The sequence below is a fragment of the Cylas formicarius genome, unplaced genomic scaffold, assembly GCF_029955315.1.
Source record: "Cylas formicarius isolate icCylForm1 unplaced genomic scaffold, icCylForm1.1 PGA_scaffold_10__41_contigs__length_53128322, whole genome shotgun sequence".
Classification (NCBI taxonomy): Eukaryota; Metazoa; Arthropoda; class Insecta; order Coleoptera; family Brentidae; genus Cylas; species Cylas formicarius.
Window position 1 is genome coordinate 45,586,815 of NW_026844214.1, and position 23,197 is coordinate 45,610,011.

The window sequence follows — 23,197 nt, forward strand, 5'->3', positions numbered from 1 at the left end:
ATATTAGGTCACATTTTTGTCTTGCAGGATTTTAGCAGATATGGTAGGGTAAATTATGTCCTGGCTAAGCGGTTGGATTTGCTCGTCGAAGTGCAAAAGCTTCAGGAATCTCTCAACGTCGAAGGCGATCAGGCGTACACTTGCGAGACAGCTGGGTATTTTTACTTGTACCAAATCTTGTCTCGATGGGAGCACTTCTTAAGCATCGTAAAGCCCAAAAGCGGAAAGGTGGGTTGCTTTATCCACCAAAAGTGATGAGCTAATATCTCTTGTGAATTGTAGCCCGTGCCTGTTAAAACGGTTTCAGACGAGTTTCCTTTCCATAAGTTTTTTTGCAACGCACCCCAGCCTCTATTTAAAGGGCATTCGTTCGAAGTGGACATGGAAGTGGCCGAGAGCTGCTTCAGTTACATAGACCACATCTTTAAAGAGTTAGAGGAGTTCAGGGCGTTTGAACTACTGAGGTCGGGCCTCGATCGTTCGAAGTATCTGCTGGTGAAGGAAGCGAAAATAATCGCGATGACTTGTACCCATGCCGCGTTAAAAAGGAAAGAATTGGTGGAAATAGGTAATACATTTAAGGGTACCGACGACATTCTCTTAATTTAATGATATTGCAGGTTTCAAGTATGACAACATACTGATGGAGGAGTCTGCTCAAATTTTGGAAATCGAAACTTTTATCCCATTGCTGCTGCAAAATCCGCAGGACGGTTACAACCGGTTAAAGCGCTGGATTATGATCGGCGACCATCATCAGCTGCCGCCCGTCATTAAAAATATGGCGTTCCAGAAGTACTCCAACATGGAACAGAGCCTGTTCACACGGCTGGTCAGGCTGGGAGTGCCGACGGTCGATCTGGACGGTCAGGGGCGTGCCAGGCCAAGGTACATTTGAACTACTTTCTTTCTTATGTTAAATTATACCGGACATTCCGATTTTTCGTGTTAATATTCAAAACTAAGGTGAAAAAAATGTTCACCCAAAATACGTATAATTTAAAACTGACACAACAGTTTGTTGGGCAAAAAAATCTTTTTTGTTTTTAAGTATTGTGTAATATCTATTACATAAAACAATTCCTCGGGTAAGTTTTTAAATTTAACTTTAATTTAGGATCTTCAACAAGTTAATAAAAAACAGCATATAGGATATTTTCCTCAAATATTTTATGAGGTCTGATAAGGAGAAATACAATAATTTATGTACATTTTTCAATAACTTCTGTGAAATGATGTAAATTACATAGGTACATGCTATAAGCAATTTTTTTTAAGATACTGAACAATATGTGCATTTTTATAAGCAAGTATGTGCAACAAAAAATACAAGGCAGTTCTGAGGCTTTAGTAAACCTTCTAGGAGTGTAATTCTCAAAGAAACATGTGTCCATATACTTTCTCGTTAAAATACCTAACGAACTTCGAGAGTTGCTTGATGAATTTTCACAAACGTTTAAGTAATATTTTTTTAATGAACAATCTAAGCCGGTAAAAAAGTGATGTAAAGTAAAAAGTTCTTGCATAATGTTGTGTGTTATGTCTGTATAATTTGCCTTGGTAATGTAAGTTTTTCACCTTTCGCAACATAATTTGAATCACATAAATTGACTCAAATAATGTGACAACATTCAAAATTAAGTAAATCCTGAAAACCGCCTCAAGTGCCATCTTGCGGAAGATGGTATATGAAACACTGCTTCAAAATGATGAATTAGGTGGGTTGGATTTGTTCACTCTGTGTATCAAGTCACGCGTTCTGTTATACGAAGTGTTGTGCATGGAGTTCACTCCATCCTTAATGCACGATTTTAGGAGCAAATATGCGCAAAATTGTGAAATTGCGGAATTTGCCCTTTTGTTGTATGATGCTATTTGTGTTGGATACTAGGAATAATAAACTATAAAAAAGCTCATAGTTAATAAGGCACAAATGTTAAATTATTATTCCTTGCTAATAAAAAATATTTAACATTTGACGTTCTGCTATACACACGAAATCACTCCTACTCCGAACTGTTTTTATTAGCTGAACTCACCTATTAATAGACAAGTGAAAGTGCCCCATATGTTCATGGTAGAATATCTATATATCATTTGGAGTCACAGGTATAATGTGTACAAAAATAAGATTAAAAATTTACAGAGAAAATTTATGAAATTCCGCTCCTATAAAGGAAATCGTAACTTTTAGTGCCAAGGAGCGCCATCGCGCTGCTGTCCCTAGTTGTGAAAAATGCCAGCATCGTGATATTGCTCCTTTTAACAGTTTTTTATTTATTATATTATTATACGATCCAATCAAATGCGGAACAGCTAAGTATAGATGAATCTCTGGTTTGAACAAGGTGCCAAACCACCATCAAACAATATTTACCAAATAAAATACATCCTAGATGGGGCATAACATTTTGGATGCTCAGTGATTCTATTACTAAATATTGTTTAGGCTTTTATTGTTATCGTGGGGCACAATCTAATAAAGATAAGGATGGAATAAAAAAGACAGCTCTTGGTTCTGTAGTGGTGCAAAAACTCCTAAGTTTGGGAAACTATTTCATTCAGGGATACCATATATTCACTGACAATGTCTATACTAGTATAGAGTCAGCCAAGTCACCTTTGGAGAAAGTCACATGCAACATGGCACTATAAGGCGCAACAGAAAGAGTATACCCAAGGAAGCAAGAATAACCAAAGTTGGTGAGCCTAAATATTTTAGTAAAAGGGAAATTCTAACGTGTTCTCATCGCTATTGGAAATGTAACAGTAAAAGAGAAACATGAAAAGGATGAAACAGAAAAAATGGAGCCAGCTATGATGCATGTCTACGATGGGTGGTGTAGATGAATCTGATAAAATGCTGTACTCATAATCAGATGAAAGAAGAACAGTGAAGTTTTGGAAAAAAAGTAGTGTTTATTATTTTCGGAAGAACGACTCTAAACTCATTCATCAAGTGGCTCGAATTTACTTCCAGTGGAATTTTCTTCTCAATAAATATGCATTAGAAACTGTTAACAATGGATGATTGATATTCTTTTCTTTCATAAAATCTTAAATGGCCGTGTGAACTCTCTCTCTCTCTCTCTCTAAATATTGGCTAGAATTCCATTTAATGTACCACCTCGACACTTTGGGACCATGCCGCTATTTATTATTACCTTTAGAAACACTAACAATTCTCAAAATTCTACAGTGCTACGTACGCTGAGAGTTGCAAACCTTCGATTTTTAGATCTGGATTTATTTACACACATGTTTCCTTAAAGAAGACACTAATTGTAAGACTATTGGATCGACATTTGCTATCTGCTTCTCTTACTTTTACTTATTTAAAGAGTACCCCATAATAAATAAATAAGTCGGAACCTTTTTTTTCTTTAGTGTCTTTTCTTTTTCCTTCTCTATGATGGCTCGCGGATTTGATACGCTTCTCAATCCAAAATATTAGGTTTAGTCTGTTTTGCGTGGTGATGATACAATTTCTTAAACAATATCTGTTTGGTTGGTTTAACTGATGTTTTTGTATTATCGTCACAGTATATGCAGCCTTTACAAATGGCGCTACAAGCATCTGGGTAATCTGAAACACGTCGAGCGATGGTCCGAATATCAACGCGCAAACGCAGGGTTCGAATTCGATTTCCAACTGGTAGACGTCCAGGACTTTAACGGAGTTGGCGAATCCGAACCGAATCCCTATTTTTACCAGGTCAGTTATGTCATTTATCGCAAAATGAACAAATCCATATCCGCTCTTTTGGTTTCAGAATTTGGCTGAAGCTGAATACTGCGTCGCCGTTTTTATGTTTATGCGCCTGATTGGCTATCCAGCGAGCAAAATTACGATCTTGACGACGTATAACGGACAGAAGCACTTGATTCGTGACGTCATTAACGCCAGATGTGCCAACAATCCTCTTATAGGAAGGCCGCACAAGGTGGGTGGCCCTTGTTACAAAAAAAAACTTTTTTTTTTGTTAGTGTTTCCTTACTTCCTGTTTTTATGTTGCTATTGTTCATCCAAAAATGTTCACATTACTTGGATGAAATACTTTTCGAAAACTGTCAGAAAGTTCTTTTAGGTCTCCATAGTCGTTGATTAAGAGAGAAAGTTGATAAATAAATATTTTATATTTTTATGCATCAATTTTGGTCATTTTAAAAATCAAACTGACAGTTTAATTTTTTTTTACCGCTTTTTTTTTGCTTACTCTTTTCATCTTTTGAAAATGGAGTGATATAGAAACATTTTTTTCTATATTATGTTCTTAGCATTAATATATTCATCTCTTTTGCGAGCTAGATTGCGATTAGGTGATCACCGGTAGTTTGAACCATACACGACCTCACTTTTTGGTAGCGTGGACGGATATCTAACACATTATTTACAATATGCTCGTTAACTCGCCGTTTAAGTCGACGCTCTATACTGGACGAGCCCCGGGATCGATCCTGGGTAGACACAAAAAAAAGGTGAGTTATGCCGAATATTTTTTGAGGTTAGTCCGAATAACTACAAGCATTGGGGACCCCCCACTGAGGCAGAGCACACCCTGTAAGCGCTGGGGCGCCCGCGGCCGTCCGGGATACCAAAAAGTGATTTTATGTATGGCTCGAATTCCGTTTGATCATCTACTATTGTGAACGACCCTGTATTTATTCTGTTAGACCAATTTATTTGCTTAATAATTGCAGGTAATTGGGCCGCTAAGTGCAAAATATTGATATTTTTTTATTAATAATTGAAGGTTGATATGTTAAGGCATAAAATTGCCATTTTTCTGCTCTAGGTGACAACGGTGGACAAATATCAAGGTCAGCAAAACGACTATATACTTTTATCCCTGGTCAAAACCAAAGCGGTCGGTCACTTGCGTGACGTCAGGCGTCTGGTGGTCGCCATGTCTCGCGCCAGACTCGGACTATACATTTTCGCGAGAGTTTCCCTCTTCGAAAACTGCTTTGAATTGACCCCCGCTTTCGAAAAGGTGACGCGATCTGCTACCCTTTAGCTAATTTAGCTTGAACTGTAATTTTTAGTTGACAAAGAGACCGACCAAACTGCATCTGGTTTTGAACGAGTTTTATCCAACTCAGAGGCAAAACGACCAAAACAACAACGCAACGCCCATGGTGGTCGAAGACATGACCCACATGGCTAATTTCGTTTACCAGTATTACATGGAGAGAGTGAAACAGTTAAAAACGCATTTCGAGGTAAATTGTGTTGACTTTTTTGCGGCGACACCACCGGAAATTATTTTGTTGCAGCAAACACAGAAACAGTGGGAGAAACCTGGCAACGTCGAACCGAAGACGCACGAAGGTTTGATTTCGGCGCATCCTGGTGAAGATCGTGACACGGATAGTGAAGATGAGGCTGAGGATACGCGAAACCAAATGCGGGTGCCCATAATCGACGAACCAATCGAAGATGCAGTGGTTGAAGAAACAGAAATGGCACCTGAAGAAGAAGAGGACAAGAATGAGGAGATGGAATTAACGACAGATACTGGAGAAGCAGTTAATGATCAATAGAATGTGGATTTTTTAAATAAACTAAATGATTAGTCTAAATTGCTTCTTTATCTTATTAAATGAAATTTATATTTTAAAAACAATTACTTTTTTAACCAGCAACAAAGAAATAATAAAAATACATCCATAAGTATAAAAATACAGTTATGGTGCATTTGAACTATTGCCGCTTTTGGGCTCAGTATCTGATGAATGAGTTGCTATTGTTATATCTTGTCCTGAAGCACTATCTTGTATTTCTGAAGTCTCTCTCTTATATTCTTCCTCATCTTCAGACCCTGATGAACTCAAATCTTCATCCAGTTCAGTATCCACCCTAGAAATAATCAACACTATATTATTACAATTAACAAATAGTGGGATGCTATACCATAACTTCCTCTTTTTTTTTGGACCATCTTGTGTTTCGTGTTTGCGTTTCACACTACTGGAGGCTGAAGCCTCCAGCCCTTTCAAAACGGCATCTTCAACTTTCTCGGGCAAGGAGGATCTTTCCTTATCGTAGTTGTCGTCTTTAAATTCGTGTTTGGGATTCTCCAATAGTTTTTCCAGTTTCTTCTTCTTGCGCTCTTTCGCCTCTTTTTCTCTCTCAGCTTGTTGAGATATCCAATTTTTTAACCTAAAATATTATTGTTTTTACAGATTGCCGTTTTGTTTGGTTCATTGGCTACCTTTGTTCTTCATTGATATCTCTCAATCTCCTGCCACTGAGGTCTCGACATGCCTCTCGATTTGTGGTTTTCTCAATTTGAGCGCCGATCGCTCTTAACATCGAACCAAACCCACCTTTCCCACCCAACACTCGGGGATATATGTAAAGTGTTTGAGTAGAGTCGATGTGTCCGTCGCGGATAATTTTACCATTGCACACTAAATAATACTGATCTGGTCTTATCTCCTACAATAAGGGAGTGAAAATTAGGACATTGATTTAGAAGACTTGGATAAAGGAATCATCTTAAAGACTTATATACTTACAAGTGTTTGAAGTATGAGGTGCGACAAATCGTGGAAATTTATTCCGTTTGTCTGATTATCCAAACATATCCTGTTATTTTTTAGGAGCTTCATGTTTACATTGACAAATACTTCAATTCAATTTAATTATGCGTTTCTCAAGCACTGTTGGGCACGACTGCTAGGATCATTTGCCCACTGCCGACTTCCGTCAAGGATTTTCTCTTTTGGTCAATGACCAACACGTACGAAGAAGAAATATAACCAAAATTTGCTCAGCTAGCAAAAAACGATTTTGACCGATACCAAAAAAATTGGCTTCCCCCGCTACCACAACAGACCACCCGGGCCCATCCGGCCTCCATACCGGCGTGAACCGGGAAAAACGACGGGGCCGACGACGATTATCACTTTAAAACATACACTGAACACTCAAAACACTAAATCCACACTGTGGAAACCGACATCAATTTTTTGGGACGAATACAAGGGATTCTGTCGAGAGCGAACGGTGGTTCTAAAAGATACTTCGGATTGTTTCTTCTTCTTCTATACTTCTAATGGTCAAGAATACATAAGGTCATTCGGCCAGCTTACACAATTATTAACATCATTCAAATATCCTAAAGAATGCCTTCTTAAGAGAAGGGTCTGGACCAATCCGTCATCCTCCGGATTTGTTACATACAGAAAATGGAATTTCAACAAGAAAATGGTTCTTTGACCGATTACAAAAAACGGCCTCCTCCGCTTCCTCCGCGGACCATCCAGGTCCATCCGGTCTCCATACCGGCGTGAACAGGAAAAAACGACGGGGCCGACCACGATTATAACTTTAAAACATTCACTGAACACTTAAAAACACTAAATCCGCACTGTCGAAACCGATTTCAAAGTTTTTGGGGACGATTACAAGGGATTCTGTCGGGAGCGAACGGAGGTTAAACCTTCGCGTGCAATGCTCCACCACTTCGGAATGTTTCAGGTGGATTCTATATTAATGCATAGAAGTGGAAAAAATTAAAATAGCTTTGGGCGAATGGTCCATCAAAACTTAGAATGTGAAAATATGAAATTTGTTTTTAAGGATTTAAAAAAAATGTAGGCTCTGTGTAATCTGTTATGTTGGTTGCATAACCTCCGGATTAAAGACCCTTTAAATTTTAACAGGGAATTAACTTTTGTGGGTATTACAATATTACTTTAAACTCTTTAAAATAACAAAAAAGTTCTCTTTGAAAAACATTTATTTAGGATTCTTTCAGTAATCCCTTTGTAAACGAATTTTTCGAATAAAAAATGTCAACAAAGGCCCAGCGCAATCATCATCTGACTCTTTTTCACGTCCGGATTTTGAAAATCTCCCGAAACCGCTTTGTGGTTGTTATTTTCTCCAGAGACCGATTTCCCGGCAAGTTGCCCTTGTGGCGCCGAATGCACTAGTCTACCCATAAGTGTGGGCGGCCTCTCTTTTCTCGTTTTGTACCATTCGTGTTGCGTCACCCTCTCCAATGTTATGCGCATGGTCAGATCCGGTTCTAGTAGTTGCCTCACCAAAGATTTAACAGTAGGGGAGAGAGTCGCGCGCACGCGCGATCTAAACAACCAATTTTTGGTCATCTGCGCTTTGAGCAGCGTTCTAAGATTCGAGTCGTCAAAAGGCATGGACGCGTTAAGCATAATGTAGAGAACGATGCCGAGCGACCAAATATCTGATAATTTCGGGTTGTAGGGAATACCGTTTACGACTTCAGGGGCGGCGTAGGCCGCCGAGCCACAATACGTCTGGCTAAGTATACGACGGTTGTCTGCGTCTACGCAGTATCTAGCGAATCCGAAATCGGCTAATTTCACGTTAAACTTTTTGCTCAGCAGGATATTTTCGCACTTCAGGTCCCTGTGAGCGATGTTCTTGCCGTGGAGGTACTGGAGGCCGCTGATCATCTGACGGAACCATATTTTCGCTTGCTGTTCCGGAACCACGCCGTTGCGCTTGATAAAATCCAGCAAATCGCCATTATCGGCGTATCTATAAAAGCGTTACCAACTTTAAAACAACAATCATGGTTGACGGTGTTGAAAGTTTCGCCGAGGATATATTTAACGATTAAATTTCGCATTTGATAACCACCAAAAGCTCCACTTTCAGAAAATATCTAGCAATACATAAATGTTGAATTAGTGATTAAGATAAAGTGCATATCTACTACGAGCGACGCACCTTGAGGAAGTAGCAAATATGAAGATCACACGTTAAGGGCGTGGCAAAGACAAATGACACGTCTAAAATGGGACCCTTAAATGAAAGGGAGGTGGTTAAAATTAGATGAAAAATGATCGGTCAAAATAAAAATAGGCGGTGCTATGGCGAACAAAAGCAACGCCCACAGAGGCGTGACGAGAACGAAAGACGAGTACGGGCGTGACTAAAGCAAAAGAAAAGAAATTATATAATAATAATCGAGTTTTGTTTGCGGTCGTACCAACCTCATAAAAATAAAAACTCTCGGGCCCCTTTGCAGTATGCTGTGCACCTGGATAATGTGCGGGTTCTCGATCTTCGTCAGTATTTCCAATTCCCTAGGGAAAAACTTGTCCAGGAAATCTTGAGGCGCCTTTTCCCTGTCGAATATCTTACAGGCCAGACGCATCTTTTTTGGTCCGCTACTGTCCACGTAGTCGGCCAAATGTACAGTCGCGTACGATCCCTGACCAATCTTTTTGCCTATGAGGTAACCTCTTTGTTCCAATGCGTTTACTTCAGAATGTTTCGGGCTGAGGCGCGTAGCCATACTTTCGAGATGTATATCCCAAGCTGCGCAGACTCCAGATTTTTAACCGAGCATTTAAATACTAAGTATCTACTGCGAATTTTTTCTGGGCTTCTTCATGTGTTGGTCATTATGTGTTCGCGTACAAAAATTTGGTCTCGTCTAGTTATTCGATTTGAAAAATATGCGATCTTTCACTTGCCAACGTCAAGTTTCGGCTGCTTGGTTGTCATTTATTAAGGCGATCAAAAAAATGTAGGATATACGGGTCGTCTTTAAATATCACCACATGTCGCAGGTATAATCAAATGGGACGGATCACCAAATGAATAATAGGCGGTTTCAAAAAGCAATGCCTGACAATGATAATTTCCAGAGCAAACTTCTGGCAACAGAAAAAATAAAGATTCGGGTTTTAGCAGAACACTTTGCAATTAATAATCCACTGACTTTTCCTGACTCGCCCCGCGAACAGAATCTAAACTGGTTTGGTTTTGTGCGACAAATTGTATTCATTTGTTTTCTTTGTTATTCACTACTAATAATAACAGTAGATAAATGTAATAAGAGATCGTTTATATTATTTCTCAATTTTTCTACTATTCTTGACCGTGATAATCTTGTGTATGCTAAATACCTCCGAGTAATTTCATGCTGGTGTTAATAATTAAAAATATTTTTTTAAATGGTAACTCCTATGGTTGCATATTGTTGCAGTAAGATTTTCTTTTATACTAATTATTATGTTATTATATCTATTATCTATCCTGGATATCCGCTCTCCTATTATATCTACAGCAAAAGGTAAATCGGGGAAAATTAATGCATTTGATATGTTAAATGGACACCGGTCAAAATGTGATATTGGTCAAACACTTTTTTAAGACGAGTAAGACAGCGTGTATGATATGTCTTAAGGGTCTTTTGTTGTCTCGCAACCCTTCTCAACTTTCATTTTTCTTATGACCGCCATATTGGATTTTTCGATTTTTGGAAAAACGTCTAATTTCTAATTAAGCGATGTCTCATAAAGCCACAAAATATTTCATCACACTTCTTAAGGTTAGGTCTTAATTATTTTATAAGTGGGCCATGATACTTTGAATTATAAATCACGTCCTTCTTATAAAATAATTTCATTCTAACTTACGAAGTGTCATAAAATCTTTTGTGCACTTGTGGTATATCACTTAACTGGAAATTTGACGGAAAATGAAAGTTAAGGCGCTTTGCGAGATTACAAAAGACGACTGAGATATGTCATACACGCTGTCTAAAAAAAGTGCCTGAATATTATCACATTTTGACAGCTGTCAATTTAACCGTTTCCTATTTTCTGGTGAAAAACAAAATGGGCCATTGAAAAAGAAAATTAAAATTCTTCTCATTTGCAAGAAAAAAAAGGTCAAATTTTAAAGCTCTTTTTTGAATTAACACTTTTGAAAAGTTGAAGTTAGAGAATAACTGGAAAGACCATATAGCTACTAGAGATAGAGAGGCTCAGCTTGTACCCATAATACAGGAACTTATGAAGCAACTATAAAAAAAAATTGAAAATGGAATTGAAAATTGAAAATGAGCATTGGCATGTGCTAGATTTTGAATTTCGTTTTTAACCAATGACATTGCGGTATTCGACAACCAACATGGCCGCTGACGGTTCGTCAATAAGTGTTGATTCGGCATTTTCCGGCAGTATTTTGTCAAAATATGCCGAGATCTTATTAAATGTCCTGTGTGGAAAGAAAATTTAGCAAAGTGCAGGTTACCTTCCCGTTGAAAATATCAATGACGTCTGCGGCGCATCATTCTTTACAGTAGTAAAGCCACTAAATTATCTAATAGCTATATGGGAAGGACCGATAATGTGTTCAGATATTTTCAAAGTAAAATGCAGTTGCAGACTGAAATTCTTACGTCCAAATTGATAAAGAGACTAAAGAGAGCAGCGCAAATTACACTCCAGATATCGCGCACAAACTTTAATAGTCGAACCGTTAATTTGTTAACAACGTTTTTGAAACGGTTTGTATTCTTTCATGGGAATGGCGATCATCTTGCACTCGCGCGCCATCTTCAGCGCCAAAACGAACACCAAGACGCTTTTGGCTATTTCCCTGTAGTACCTGGTGTTGTACACTTTCGTAAAAAAGTCCGACACGAAGAAGCAGATCCTATTGCTATCCCAAAGCGTGGTGGTGTCACGCGATATGGTTATATCGTCGGTGGTTGCGGTAGCCGCGATCGCTTCTTCTTCCGTTACGGTAATGCGTTCCTCGTCTTCGGTAGCTTCGCGTTCTTCGTTTTCCGTGCCGGTGGTTTCGTTTTCTTCGGACTCTGTAGTCGCCATGGGTGCTTTTCTAAATTTTGAGGCAAGCTCGGCCAATGTAAAAGCATAACCATAAAAGTGACGCTGACGATTGCTGTTGTACGACAGTCATGTCACTGGTCTGTCTGAGGCTTAGTTTATTTGATATTAGGTTAGGTATGATTAATTACTGCTAGTTGAAATAAGTTAACTATCGATTTGCCATAAATACACATCTATATAGCCCCTAGAATATTATATAAATTAATTGTCTACTTCGTTTCAGCGTATTTTTATAGACCCAGTGGATACAATGGAGCCCACTTAAAGTAAATTCAAACAAGTAAATCAAGTTGAATAAGAAAACCTTATAAAAAATAAGTCCAAGGGATAGTCGTGGAGCCTTTGGTTGCTGGTCGTTTGACCTTGTTAGGCAACGCAGAATCTAGTTAATTCTTAGTCAATCGTTTGAATTAAAATACATTAAACACACATACACAACTTTGGTGTATATACATATATCTTTATAATTCTCAAAATACAAAAAGAAGTAAAAAATATATATTAACCCGAACAAAACAAAAATTAAAACTTAAAACTACAGATGGCAACCCATATAGCTACTAGAGATAGAGGTCCTTCCTATGCCGATAATACAGGAACTTGCGAAGCAACTAGAAAAAAAATTGAAACTTGTGTCTGTGTTAAAGAGAAGTGACCTTAAATTAGAGACCTGTGGGACACCTGATGTGGGCCCAAATAAATCCAATCCCTCATACCCAAAAAACTGACTGCGATTGAAGGGGGGACAATTTTAATAGTAAAAAAAGTTCATTACAGAATCCAAACTGGTCCGAAACCTTTTGATTAATTTACTCAGTCGGTGTAAGTCGACTTGACTCTTTTTAGTGATAGCGTCGCATACGTAAACTGAGAACGAACAAATATTAGTCGACCTTTGTGAATGAAACCCGTGTTGATTTATAGAGAGTTAGTTACGATTTGTAAGAAAGTTACATGAGATAAAGATACTTCGATTATGTTCAGTAAGAGAAGAATCAATCTTTTCAAAAGATAGGACAAACCTTGGAAACCTTCCTGATTTTGGGAGCTACATAACTGTTCAATGACTAGGTAAAAATACGCCAAAGAGGAACACTCATAATAGATCACCATCGGTGAGAGAGATGGTCTTTTTTATTAGCATGTTGCAAGCCGAGAACACGTCCTCTAGTAGGGATAGCGATAGTTTTCATATTGGACTACTATATTGAAAAGCTCAGACTGTCCAGAGGCTTTGCAAACATCCGTAAATAAGTGTGCGGAAGCGGAGATCTTGGCTTTGTTTGTTTGCATAGTTCATTGTAGCTGGGATTCACAATTTTTTAATTTTGATGATAGACTAAAAATATGGAAGCGTTGTAGTTTATGTTTGAGTCCGCGTTCACACAGTAGTACCTGGAGGTCTGCTGAAATTGTAATTTTTACAGGCCGCTCAAGGTCTTGAACGTAGTGAGGTCAGGTGCAGGCGACGACGAACTTTTTGAAAGGTATGGTCTGTTCATAGATATAAGAAAGTGACCAAGTGCTTTTGAATGGGATTATCCAAGGGTAGTCATTAACATACAATGTAACAAGATTATTACCTAAAGTTTCGGAATTTAAATTCAGGTAAAATTGGGGTCCGTAATAGAAAATAATAAATAATAAATGTTAAATAATAATCTTGTTGCATTGTATGTTAATGGCCACCCTTGGATAATCCCATTCAAAAGCACTTATATCTATGAACAGACCATACGCAGGTGACCAATTTGATATTCGAAAACTGATTAAAAAATTCACTGGCGTCAGCAACATTAGAACTGTCAGTAATGCAAGACAAGTCAGTGTGCAACATTAAATCATACAGCCTAGGATACTCGGCTTTACTAAATTTGATGTTGATTTTCATATTTACAATAATAACTTCTTTAAGACATTTTTCTAAAATTTAATTTATTATTTTAAATAAAAAAGTTAAGTAGCATTGTTTAATTTTGTTTGGACTAGAAAGTTTTTCATAAGATTCGAAAATGTTTGTTCAAATAAGATGTTTCGTGTAGGAAAACAACTTATTGGACCCATCCTGTGCAGAAGTTAACGATTTGTAGATATGTAATAACTGGCATATCCAATAAAAGCTAAATATTCTTCAACTTTCTTGGTCATAGAACTCGAAAATGCGCGCAGTGTGACAGAAAAACTGCTATTTTCAAATCTTTAGGATTTCTCCTGGGTCGAATCGAACTTCCCAAATAGCACAAGGATCGTCCTCGGGATATCCGACTGGACGTAGCGTATATCCTAGGAATATACTGTTTCAGCTAAGGGACATCCTTAAGACGTCTCAAGGATATACGATGTTACTAATTGGAAGGTCCACAGTATATCAGATACGTATGTCAGTAGTAATTATTCGTCACTTGACCATCCCCCGTCCCCCGGGGGAGATTTTGTGATTGCAAATTTACAGATCCCCAAGCAACCGAAAAAAAAAAAAATTAGTTTGACCATTCTACGAGAGATGTCGCCACCCATTAAGAGCTCAGGTTTCGATCGCCAGATGTCACCCTGAATGGGGGGGTAGGGGGTAGTTTTCGCGTTAGTGCCTTTTTGGCAATTTCGCCCCGCTAGGGGTAGTTTTTGCGTTAGTGCCTTTTTGTTATGACGTATTTTTGCGCGAGGTGAAAAAAGCGACCGGTGTGTCGCGCGCGGTCGGGGGATTCGAACCTCGAACCCCGCGCGCTACGTTAGTCGAGCCTAGCCGAGCCTAGCCGACGACGATTTCGGCGGCGACGATAAGAGAATTCAACTAATAAAAGGTCGTCGAGGTAGTATTGACATCCGATATGTTTAAAATGCGCGAATTCAATAAACACATTTTTATTAACTTACAATGTATCTGATAACGATAAAAAACATTATACGTAAATAAAGCATATATATTTCATATTTGCTAATGTGATGAAATTTTGTTTAAATTCATCAAGTGTGACCCCGAGGTTAGCTACTTTGTGCGAAATTGCATTGTTCTGTTTCCGCATAAATATAATAAAAGGTCGTCGAGGTCGCGTAAAATATAATTAAATTAAATAAATGTGCACCGATAAAATTTATGATGTAACATTTTTATGAAATATCGCTAACAAATGGCAAGTTGAGTTAGCCAGGTCCCTTTTTTGACTTAAAGTAAGTTGGTGGTGTATGTTGTTTTGCGGTCAGACAGAAACAAATTATAGACCAGTATATGTTTAGGAATTAAATGAAAAATGACATAAACCAAATACGTGTTACTAATAAAATTATTTATTGATTATATATATTTACATCTCGGTTATGTATATTTACATCTCGGTATAAATTCATAGCTTTAAAAAGACTGTGCCTTTTTGACATAATTTTTTCAATATCTTCTCTTTCGAGAAAAATTTGCGACCGTCCATTTTTTAATAGCCTCAAATCACAAAGCTCTTCTTCGTTCCAATACATCACCTCTATGTCGTCACCGATGTGTGCTGAAACGTCGTTCCACTTTAGATGTTCTCCTACTTCTTCGTTTAGAAAATTGAGAAAATCCAAGAACTCTTCTAGTTGAAAATCCATATGTTCGTCCCTGCTGGTGAAACGAACGCCAGTGTTGTAAATTTCAAACAGCATATTTTCGTCAATCCTAACAACATCAGTGGCCATTTTATTTTATTTTTTTTTTGCTGCGTTAAGTACACTTTTCGAGTCACAGTCGATTTAAGAGTTTTGGAATATATGCGAACAATTTATACATCCACATATCCCTACTTGCGAAGATGGGCGGAGCAATGAATTTTTGTCAACTTGTATAAGCACTTTGATAGTAATAGGAAACAAGCACCGTAACTAGATACAGTAGAATCAAAACCTTTTGGAGGTCTGTCCCAAAATTTTCCTCCTTATCACTACGATAGCTGATATTATTGAAAGCAATCGTTTGCCATTCGCCGTGGTCGCCGAAACTGCGATCAAAGAAAACCAAACGGACTTTGTAATTTAGATACTGAGCGGTAACGTTTGGTAACCTTGCTCCAAAAATGTGTAGCTTATCGTTACCGTTAACTGTCATGGGATACAGCTGACTCCATTCTTCCGGCCAAACGCCACTGATATTGTTATTTTTAAAACAAACGTACGCTTCGATAACCCCATTGGGTTTATTTAAGTAGAACATATTTTGCACTACCGCTGTTAATAAAACATATTGAGCACTTAACAAAGCCATGTTTCTCACTATATTGAGGCGATTTAAATCAATGAACTACTTTTTATAACACTCAAACAAAGCGGACATTTATTTTGTGGAGGCACGGGTCCGTCGATATGAGTTCTACTATCCGATCGATTATAGTGAATAAAACAAGGCAAATGAGTCTGCAGGTCGAAATTGTTTTTCTGCTTGTCGGATAACCTATGCCACATAGCCAGCAAGTCGTAGGATTTCACGTATTTGATTAGGTATTCCGCGGGAAGCTCATCGACGTTGCTTATAGGGCGATTCATCACTTAACACTTGAGAATTAATTTTGATTTGCTCGCTTTGCGTTAGTCTGTTTTATATGTTGCCGCACAAAATAAAATTGCAAATTTTGAAAGCACATCTTTTTATTGTCATTTTCATATAGGAATTTTAGCATATAACCAATTGAATAATAATACAGAGTTTCGTAAGGCACACATGCGTAATCCACCATTCATATGAAAGGTGCACTTAGGTCGATCCAATTCAAATTTGAGCGGTATCAGCCAACTGTCGTCGAATTTTTCGATATTAACAATCAAAGGAAGGTGTAGCTGTAGTTGTTGGATCTTCGAAGTCAAAAAATCAATTTTCGGTTGCCCTCTGAGGTATATAATGTCCGCGGTTTCAACCAAACGCCTAACCAATTCGTCGATAAAGTTATAGTCTATAAGACCTGTACTATATTTTAATCCGTGGTGAAAACGCTCGAGCCAACGTACGCTTCGCTTATCAGCATGAGTCAACGTTAAAAAATCTCTCGGCGGCTTCATTATGTAGTGGGCCATTTGATTTCCGTCGTAAATTGCAATTTCTTTAGCGACGAAACCTTCACCGTCCTTCAGATTAAACCCTTGTATATCTAGTGCCACGATCCGCATGATGACAACTGTCAAAAATGTACTGTTTCGCCTGATATTTATGGCAAATTTTTTGAACATCTGCGAATCGGGTTTTTAAAATCCGTTACATTTGTTTTACTATTTTAGTTAGCGGATTGTAACTAAATACTTTGTCATGTAAAATGAGACAATAAACCGATGTATCCTTCTTGATATTAGCGCTAGTTTCAAATTCAATTCGCATTTCCACGGAACCAGTTTGTAGAGACTCTCTTTGATGAGAACAATCGATGTGTGTAATGGGACATTTTTCTTTGAAATGCTGCGGTGTGAAAATTGGCTCATTGGAAATCCCGTAATAAGAGTGTCTAAAATTAGCAAACATATCATACAGAGTCGAATACTTGTTTTCTTTAAAATTTAGGTTTAAATCATGGTACGGATATCGTTCCGAATTTAAAAATACTTTTATATTAGTTAAATCGACGTCATCAAATTGACTCATATCCTTTTCTACTCGACCTTTCCTATTTTCGTGGAAGGCGATAATGATATGACGCGGAGTTTCTAGTTTATTTGTTGTTTTCACGGGCCACGTGTGAGTTGTGGTTTCAGGCAGAGATGAATATTCAATAATTTCCCGAGATCTGAAACCGATTGTTATCTCTTTATTAGACTCCATGATTTTCGTTAATTCAAGTTCTTCTGCAATATTTGTCATTATTTTTGGGATTTTCCAATATATCTTTTTAAGCGAAACTTTAGGTATTTCGGGAGTTGTGGTTTTTGGTTCATTGTCGTCTAAAAAAAGGACCGCATCTAAATCGTTGCTGGCTCGTATTAAAACTAACTCTTGCTTCATATTCAATACAATTTTTTGATAATCTTCGAAGAATCCTGATAGCATTTTCAACGGAATAGAGATGTTAAATTTTCCGTGATCATCGACCATAATTCTGTCACTTGCATTTCGATTTGGAAACCATCCTGCATTTTGAAGTTTTATACTTTCGTTGGTATTATAGGAAAGATATGCTTTTAATGTTGATGCCAAACCAACGTTCCTGACTGCGTCCAAGGTGACGCCATTAAGTTCGTACCGGATCTCTCTAAAGAGAAAAGCAATTCCATTGTTAATAAACCTTAATTTTGCAGTGTACTTGTCATCTTCATTAGTAAGGACCCCCTCGATGTACAACACACTTTCACAGGGTAAAGTGAAGGAATCTAGTTCCTGAATTGGTATGCGTATTTCGTCGTTATAGTCGAATTTTGAAGACACGAATGGTTGATAAGTATGAAACTCTGAACTTACGATGGAGTTGTCGATTTAGAGTTTTTCGTTAACATTTAAAATTGTCATTTTAAGAGCACTTGGAATCCTAATGATTTCAAAAAGGTGCGGTTTGTACGTGTTAAACGTTGGCCGTTTCTAATGGCACTGGATTTGCAAACAATATTTCTCTTTTTATAGTTTTTTTTTGTGATTGTACTGTAACCACTGATGGTTCTCTTATAAAAGTCCTGTTATATCTGGTAACCATTATTGCTTTTTTAAATGCAACCTCACTGTTATCGTTTCGTTTCTAAAATTAATAAGATCTCCGTCTTGGTCGATGATTTTTATAGTGATATTATTAATTGTCTTAACACTGATTGGAAAATAAAGTATAGGTAGGGGCGACTCGACTATTTTATACCCAGGAGCTACAGCCGGAAAAAACTGATGTATTATGTGAACCGGTTTACCATTACTGTATGAGCCAACACATATATTACAATCGACGCAAATAGCATTGACTTTATTAATATTTACTACTTTATTCGACTGTTCTGTAGTCGATGCTTCAACTACTCGCTTTTTAAATCCAAGCAGTCGACCTATGGAATCATTCGAGGAAAAGTCAATTCGTTTAGAACAAAAAATTGAACTCTTTAAAGTGTTGGAATTTGATTCCAGAATAAAATCGACCTTCTCTTTAAATATCTTTTTCACTTGGTTTTTGACGTATTTCTCGATATCTGTTAAATCGTACGTTCCCTCTGGAATAGTTATAACTTTCTCTCCTATATGTAACTTGTTATTACTGGGTTCAATAATTGGTATGCTCATGTACGTCTCGAAATCTGCTAGTCCCAAAAAGTATTCCTTATCATCATCTAAATAAATTGGCGGATTGAAATCGGCGGATAATATAGAAGTTTTCCCACTTATGGAAATCGTAGTGGACATTACGAATCTAAATTAATCACTGACGTTTCACTTTAACGGCATGTTATTATATAGAAATTTTAGTGACAGATGTCCGCAATTGTAAGAACTGGACTTTTGTTTGGTTTCATAAGTGTAATATATGTTAACATTTCCATTAGAATTAAGATATTTAACTAATTCTACAGGTGGTTTCAAATTTCCGTAACCATCAAAGTAGAAAGCCTTAGTTTTGTCCTTTATGTAGCTGACCCAATGAGTTCCCTGGTTTTTCTCACTATCCAAGTTAACAATTCCGCATTCTTCAATTTTAATTTTTCGCGGTAAATTATCACGCATAAAAACGCCCCTGAAATGCGGAATTTGTAGTATTTTTGCATATTTTTCCAGATCGAAATTTGTCAAAGCTCTTCGAGGTAAATTTATTTGGACTTTTTTTTTCTCTTTTGGGTATTTTTCTCCTTCGACACAACACCGCCCTTATATGGTTTAATATAAAGACCTTTTCCTTCACTTCTACTGTTTTTAAACGGTTTTACGTATAGTCCTTCGCCTTGGGCTTCGATGGCTCTGTTATGACGTTCTTGCTCTGCCAACTGCTCTTTGGCCGCTTTAGCATCGTTTACTGCTTTCGCGATACCTGCCGCTCCTCCGCCTAGCGCGCCAAGTGCTCCCAATATCGGTAGTAAAAGAGGTAAAAATCCACCAATTTTATTAGGTGTTTTTATAATACGCTTTTTTTTGCTCGCTTTCATTTTGCTTGCTTTTTTAACACCCATTCCCAATTTTCGCTTTCTTTTCATTACACCTGTTATGCCTAAAGCGGCTGTTTTTTCTCCAAACGAAGAGTCCTTTGCTTTAATTCTCTGCCAAGCTTTATCTTCTAAGATCTTGTCTGCTTCGTGTCTCTTTGTTAAATTGTTAGACTGAGAGTATGCTATATCGTGCTCTTTACAAGCAGCGTCTAAGGGATTTATACCTGGATCACCTCTATTTATTCTCTTTTGTAAATGAGTACCCGGTCCGCAGAATTGGTAACCAGGAATATGCAGTTCGATAGGAAGTTTGTTTATAAGTTTATTTACCAATCCTGAACCTTTCGCCCTGTTTCGATGTACAATCATGAGAGTGTTTGGAAATACTGTTTAAATATTTAGGAATTATGCTATAAATACTTTTGCAGGTTCTTGTTAATGCCTCAGTCGAAATGAAAGTTGTTAAGCAAGCCTTTTCTTTACCCGTAAAAAACCACGACGCAAGCTTGGTCCGCGAATTTCAAAAGCACGGCGATCTCTTTGGAGGTAGTTGCAAGAGGGCACTAATTGTACGACCCTCAAATTCGGGTAAAACCAACGTCATGTTATCATTGCTCGAACATCCTAATGGAATTAGATTTGAAAACGTTTACTTATATTCCAAATCCCTGCAACAGCCAAAATACGTGTATTTGAGAGAACTGCTAAAGCCTTTACAAGAGATTGGCTTTTTTGAGTTTGAGATCGATGAGAATATCGTTTCTCCTCAGGAAATTAAACCCAATTCTGTTATAATATTTGATGATATTCCTTGTCACGACCAAAGTGTCATTAGAGATTATTTCACTCACGGTAGGCATAAAAACACCGATTGTTTCTTTATTTTTCAAGGATATTCTTCTATACTCAAGCGACTTATCAGGGAAAACGCCAACCTTCTGATTTTATTCAAGCAAGACATGATGAGTTTAAAGCATATATATAACGATCACTGTATGTTGGACATGTCATTTGAACAGTTTAGAAATATCTGTGTGTACTGCTGGAACGAACCTTATAACTTTCTTGTGATTGACAAAGATTGTGAGTTAGATAAGGGCAGATATAGGAAAAACTTCGATTCCTTCATTTATATATAATATCCCAAAATGGATAAACGCCTAGCGACGGAGCTAATAAAATCAAGAAACGCAGTTAGAGAAAAATATCAAAGGCTAAAACAAGCCGCAAGTGAATCCCAGACGCAACTCGAACAAACCTATAAACCGATAACTCAGCTTCTGCAGCAATTAATTTCATCAATAAATAAAACGGATATCAAACAAGAGCCGTTTGAAGAAAAAGAAAATATTAAACATGAAGTGTTAACCTCGACGCCTACCAAAATAAAGGAGAAAAGAACCGGAAAAACCCCAATCTTACCTTCAGAATTGCCCTCATTTTTTGATACCTCCTTTCCGTCGATCCAACAACAAAGCAATGTTGTAGCTGAAAGTACGGGTCTTTCGGACAGCGATACTACGTTGGGAAATCTGTCAGATATTTTAGAACAAACTAAGCAAGCTATACAGGATTACGTCGACACTCCCGCTTACGAGCAATGGTTGAATGACTTTAATAAATTCCCACGAACATACATTGATGACAGCGTAAAAGATACCCAACATATATTTGACCATAATTATGGTATCGTTCATGACATAGAAAACGATAAATTTTTTCTGGGCTTAACCCAAAAAGCTGTGGAAATTGTCGGTAAAGATGTGAAGGTACAAGGTATTACATACCCTGGGACTGTGGGTTTGTATGAGTTACTTTTCAAGAAGGTGCCGGTCGGTTTCAAATCGCAAGATCTAGATAATTATATGGATATACTGAAAAGAACAAACGCGTATCGGAGAAACCATGACCCTAATGAACAAGTGCAAGGAAATGCATCATATAAATATATAAATATAATTGGACCTTATTTACAGGAGCGAGGAATAACAAAAACAAAAAACCCGGTGAGACGACTAGCTGACGCATTTTCTAAAGTGCCTCCGCCTTATAGGACAATCAAAACTGGGACGGGGTTAACTTTAAAATCAAATAAAGAAAATACAGATTATATTTATTGGGATAATGTTAACGAGCTTGTCGATAGATTAAGACTGTTATTGGCATCTACTGCTGCGGGGCACACGGGACATGAGAACGAAATAGCTTCAATTATTGAAGAACTAAGAGAGGGAAAAGTTATCTTATAAAAGCACGACTGAGAGTTAGAAAATTATTTGAGTAACAACCGCTGTCATGACTATTAATAAATTTGGTACACACATTAATCACCACCTTAACGAGAAATACGATAATTCAATGAAGGAGTTGGAAAAACATTTATCCAAAATAGAAGAGCTTGAGAAGACATTTAAGAGCTATCAGGCAGATATCAATTCCCAACTTAATAAACTTTTGCCACAACAAAACCGATATACACAATGGGTGAACAAATACAATACGAGTTTGGACCAAATAAATCAGTTAGCGACAACAACTAATGAATGATTTAAAATGGTGTTTAATTCAAATTGACGGGCAATCGACAAAGTAATGAGCAGTGAGAAAGCACAACTCGTCCGAGAGCTGCACAAGCCGGCACGCAGAAATTACGCGCGTCGCAGAACTATAATACGAGGGCTGGATGATTTGTGGCTCAGCTAGACCGATATGTGAAACAAAATAAAAACTTTAAATTCATACTAGTCGTGATCGATTGCTTTTCAAAATACGTGTGGTGTCGACCGTTAAAAACAAAAACCGGTGTTGAAGTTACCAAAGCGTTTACCCAAATTCTCACAGAAGGACGCCGGCCGCAAAATCTGCAAACTGATCTCGGCAAAGAGTTTTATAATATCCATTTTAAAAAAATGACGGGTAGGTTTGACATAAATCACTACAGTACATATAGCAACGTGAAAGCTGCCGTAGCCGAGAGAGTTATACGTACTCTCAAGGAAAAATTATTTAGATATTTTTCGTTAAACGGCACCTACAAATGGATAGATGTTTTATCCTCTGTTGTCGAAAAATATAACAGTAGCGTGCACGGGACCACCGGAATGAAACCTAAAGAAGTGAACAAAGATAACGCGCCTAGTTTGCTGAAATCAGCGTACAGTCACTTGAAAATTGTAGGACCATCTAAACTTAAACTGGAGGACGTTGTAAGAATCAGCAAGACCAAGCACGTGTTTAGCAAAGTTATACTCTCAACTGGACCACGGAATTGTTTAAAATCGTAAAAGTGCAGATTACAAATCCGGTAACTTATCTGTTGGAAGATATGAAGGGTAAGCCTGTAATGGGCGCTTTTTACCAGGAAGAATTGCAGAAAACCGTTAACCCTGACGTCTATCTCGTCGAAAAGGTGTTGCGCAAACGAGGAAATAAGGTTCTCGTGCGCTGGTTGGGCTTGGACAAGTCACATGATTCATGGATCGACACCGCGAATATCCTA

The 23,197-nt window shown here is 37.7% G+C and overlaps 3 protein-coding genes across 5 annotated transcripts in view; 1 reads left to right on the forward strand and 2 right to left on the reverse strand.

Annotated features, from left to right (window-relative positions):
* The window catches only part of LOC132708270 (RNA helicase aquarius), a 35,612-nt gene extending 30,039 nt beyond the window's left edge, over window positions 1-5,573 (forward strand). For all 3 annotated transcript variants that reach the window (XM_060680487.1, XM_060680488.1, XM_060680489.1), the window contains 8 exons: window positions 28-228; window positions 283-568; window positions 621-888; window positions 3,544-3,715; window positions 3,774-3,944; window positions 4,797-4,994; window positions 5,047-5,223; window positions 5,278-5,573. In XM_060680487.1, the coding sequence (XP_060536470.1) occupies window positions 28-228; window positions 283-568; window positions 621-888; window positions 3,544-3,715; window positions 3,774-3,944; window positions 4,797-4,994; window positions 5,047-5,223; window positions 5,278-5,544 (1,740 nt within the window). In that variant the 3' untranslated portion in view covers window positions 5,545-5,573. The remainder of the gene's footprint in view (window positions 1-27; window positions 229-282; window positions 569-620; window positions 889-3,543; window positions 3,716-3,773; window positions 3,945-4,796; window positions 4,995-5,046; window positions 5,224-5,277) is intronic.
* Window positions 5,344-7,011, reverse strand: LOC132708274 (splicing regulator SDE2). The gene is made up of 5 exons (XM_060680496.1): window positions 6,523-7,011; window positions 6,216-6,442; window positions 5,915-6,163; window positions 5,632-5,860; window positions 5,344-5,470 (listed from the first exon to the last, which is right to left on the reverse strand). The coding sequence occupies exons 1-4, from the start codon at window positions 6,613-6,615 to the stop codon at window positions 5,689-5,691; spliced, it is 741 nt and encodes a 246-aa protein (XP_060536479.1). The 5' UTR covers window positions 6,616-7,011; the 3' UTR covers window positions 5,344-5,470; window positions 5,632-5,688.
* Window positions 7,012-7,759: 748 nt separating this feature from the next.
* LOC132703213 (testis-specific serine/threonine-protein kinase 3) lies at window positions 7,760-9,576 on the reverse strand. The gene is made up of 2 exons (XM_060672342.1): window positions 8,989-9,576; window positions 7,760-8,530 (listed from the first exon to the last, which is right to left on the reverse strand). The coding sequence occupies exons 1-2, from the start codon at window positions 9,291-9,293 to the stop codon at window positions 7,804-7,806; spliced, it is 1,032 nt and encodes a 343-aa protein (XP_060528325.1). The 5' UTR covers window positions 9,294-9,576; the 3' UTR covers window positions 7,760-7,803.
* Between the last annotated feature and the right edge of the window lie 13,621 nt (window positions 9,577-23,197).

Excerpts from the sequence above, each read along its gene's own strand:
- LOC132708274 (XM_060680496.1), bottom strand. The coding sequence starts at position 6,615 with ATGAAGCTCCTAAAAAATAACAGGATATGTTTGGATAATCAGACAAAC. Across the intron at positions 6,443-6,522 it reads ACCTCATACTTCAAACACTT|GAGATAAGACCAGATCAGTA; the intron begins GTAAGTATATAA and ends CCCTTATTGTAG. Across the intron at positions 6,164-6,215 it reads GATATCAATGAAGAACAAAG|GTTAAAAAATTGGATATCTC; the intron begins GTAGCCAATGAA and ends ATAATATTTTAG.
- LOC132703213 (XM_060672342.1), bottom strand. The coding sequence starts at position 9,293 with ATGGCTACGCGCCTCAGCCCGAAACATTCTGAAGTAAACGCATTGGAA. Across the intron at positions 8,531-8,988 it reads AGAGTTTTTATTTTTATGAG|ATACGCCGATAATGGCGATT; the intron begins GTTGGTACGACC and ends ACGCTTTTATAG.